Here is a 2,768-nt window from a genome sequence, read left to right on the forward strand (position 1 = left end):
TAATTTCATGATTTCATTAAAATTCAAATGACAAATAACAAATGTGGGAGTTCTTTTCTTGATGTGTTTATTCATTATTTTGATGAATGTAATAAATTATCACAAAGATAACTACAACTAAACAAACTTACACCTCATATGACAGCATACAAACTCTTTCAATTCAGGCACTCTAGTGTGTCCGTGCCCACAAAAGAAAACAGAAGATCTGGGGTTTGTTGAAGGAACTAATGACTTTTGTTGGGGGTTTTCTTTCATTTCGCTTATTTTGTTTTGAGACAGTCTTGGCACCCAGGCTTGATGCCAGTTCCCAATCCTGCCCCACCCTCCTGACTGCTGGGATTACGGGCTCAAACTATTAAATTAGTGAGAAAGCAGACAGCATGGGCATGAGGGTTTCTACATCTCAAGAAGAGTAGGTTAAACTAATAAACCAAACCCTGCATGATTAAGAGAGTATGAACTCTCTTTTATGTATAAATCAAAAGACAAATTGTTAAAACATACTATCAAAGAAAGCAAATAGAACATTGGAAGGGTTCTGAGACAGTTATTTCATTACTTTACTGAGTGCACCTAAAACTTCTTTGTTTCTTAAACTGTAAATAAAAGGATTCAGCAGAGGGATTATGATAGTGTAGAACAGAGAGTACATTTTATCCTGATATTTATCGGGGCCAGTCCCAGGGCGCACATACATGAAGAAGAGAGTGCCAAAGAACAAAGTCACAGACAGCAGGTGGGCACCGCATGTGGAGAAGGCTTTGCTTCTGCCAGTCTCAGATCTCTTTTTCAGGATGGCAAACAGGACACGTGTATAAGAGATAATGATACTAATGAAAGAAAATTCTTGTATAACAGTGGCAAATACAAAAATTACTAGCGCATTAATAGATGGATCAGTGCAAGAAATTGTAAACAGTGGCAAGATTTCACAGTAGAAATGATTTATTACATTGGACTTGCAGAAAGTTAGTCTGAATAATAATCCAATGTGAATTAAAGGGTGCAGGAAGCCAATGACATAGCACACACTGATCATCCAGGTGCAGCGTCTGTTGGACATCACCACCAGGTAGAGCAAAGGGTTACAGATGGCCACATACCGGTCATAGGCCATCATCATCAGGAGTAATATCTCTGAGGTTGCACTGTTACAAAAAAAGTAATATTGAAAGAAACACTCCAACCTGGAGATCATGTGATTCCTTGTTAAAAGATTCATAAGCATTTTGGGGGTCACAGAAGATGAGGTGCAGGCATCTGCAAAGGCCAGACTCCCAAGGAAATAGTACATGGGTGTATGGAGATGGGAGTCCTTCCAGATGAGCAACACCAACCCTAGGTTGCCAACCATGGTGATGACATAAATGAAGAAGAAGACCAGGAACAGAGGGACTCGTAGCTCTGGACGCTCCGTTACTCCTTTGAGGAAAAACTCAGTCACCAGAGTCTGGTTCGCCTCCATGATGTCCCCTCAGACTGCTCTCTGCAATGAGAGAGGGGTCAGAAAAATCACCAGTTGTCATGCAAAGACTTCTGGGATTGCACTGTGATACTTACATTTCAGATTCTCATTAATCTAAAGATAGAAAGATGTCATTTTGTTCTTTGACAAACATATCTAAAACTTGGAGATACCATAGATAATTTTAAAGAACTTTTGTCTTTAATTAAAATAATTACTTGAAAGATGAATGAGGTAGCTCTCGATATCAATATACATGGTTTTATAAGTTAGAATGCAAAAATCAATGCAAATTACATATTAAAGAGATATTTCACACCTAATTAAAAATTTTTGAAATATGTTTTTCAGACCCAAATCTCTTCAAGCAAGACCAATTCAAAGGCTTTTATTTCAATTTCTCAAGCACTCGGTCATACTTTATAGACTAAAACAACTCACTTATATATTTCCTATTGTTGATAGACATAATTCTTTCTTGCTAATAGATAGTAAATCAAGTAATAAGACAGTAATTTATTGTTTTACTTCTCTACCTCAAAATTTGAGTTGTTTTAAAACTCATGAAAACACACATCCGTTGAATACTTTCTTGAATCTTTCTTAACAATATATTTGAAAACAATATTCCTTTTTTTACTTAAGTCATAATTTTGTAAGTTCTAAGATAGAACACTATTCTATTTGTAGTTTAGTCACAAAGAAACCGTAGATCAGATAATACAGGCATGATATTAAAAATAATCTCAATATATAAGAAAACATATCCACACACACCTATTCTAATAGCTTGTTTACATATTAAATTTAGGCTGTACAGTTATCATTAAATATGTCAATGTAAAAAAATTATCCAGTTCAATGAGTATGTCTTAAAACACTACATTTCTGCATGTCTCCAAAGATATTGGAATCAATGTTTGTTTCTGCCTTTAAATATAAGTGAGAATGAGAAAACAGGTAAAAAGTAGACTCAAGCTAAAAATGTATCCATGAGTTCAACAGGCCTGGACAGTCAGTGAGAATAAATCCTGTGGAAATCTAGGAGTATCCAGACCATCAACACCCTTCACAGTGTTCCATCCAGAGCCATGCCTTGGTGATCTAAACTAGGAAGTTCCTAGGTAGAAACATAAGCTATAAGTGTAAATTGTTGAGTGAAATATTTTCACATCATTGTTTTGTTCTTGACGTTGTAATGGGACCTGCACTTGACTTGGCCCCTCGTTCAAGAGAACCTGGAAGTTCACAACTTCCAGGTTCATGTGATAAGACTACCCAGGTGCACATGACAGGTGCT

General features: G+C 36.3%; 1 protein-coding gene across 1 annotated transcript; it reads right to left on the reverse strand.

Annotated features, from left to right (window-relative positions):
• Window positions 1-550: 550 nt before the first annotated feature.
• LOC138831717 (olfactory receptor 5AC1-like) lies at window positions 551-1,468 on the reverse strand. The gene has a single exon (XM_070028766.1). The coding sequence runs from the start codon at window positions 1,466-1,468 to the stop codon at window positions 551-553; it is 918 nt and encodes a 305-aa protein (XP_069884867.1).
• Window positions 1,469-2,768: the final 1,300 nt, after the last annotated feature.

Source organism: Dipodomys merriami, unplaced genomic scaffold, assembly GCF_024711535.1.
Source record: "Dipodomys merriami isolate MVZ:Mamm:240054 unplaced genomic scaffold, mDipMer1.0.p SCAF_2, whole genome shotgun sequence".
In the NCBI taxonomy this organism is placed as follows: domain Eukaryota; kingdom Metazoa; phylum Chordata; class Mammalia; order Rodentia; family Heteromyidae; genus Dipodomys; species Dipodomys merriami.

Coding starts and splice junctions, on each gene's coding strand:
- LOC138831717 (XM_070028766.1), bottom strand. CDS start 1,468: ATGGAGGCGAACCAGACTCTGGTGACTGAGTTTTTCCTCAAAGGAGTA.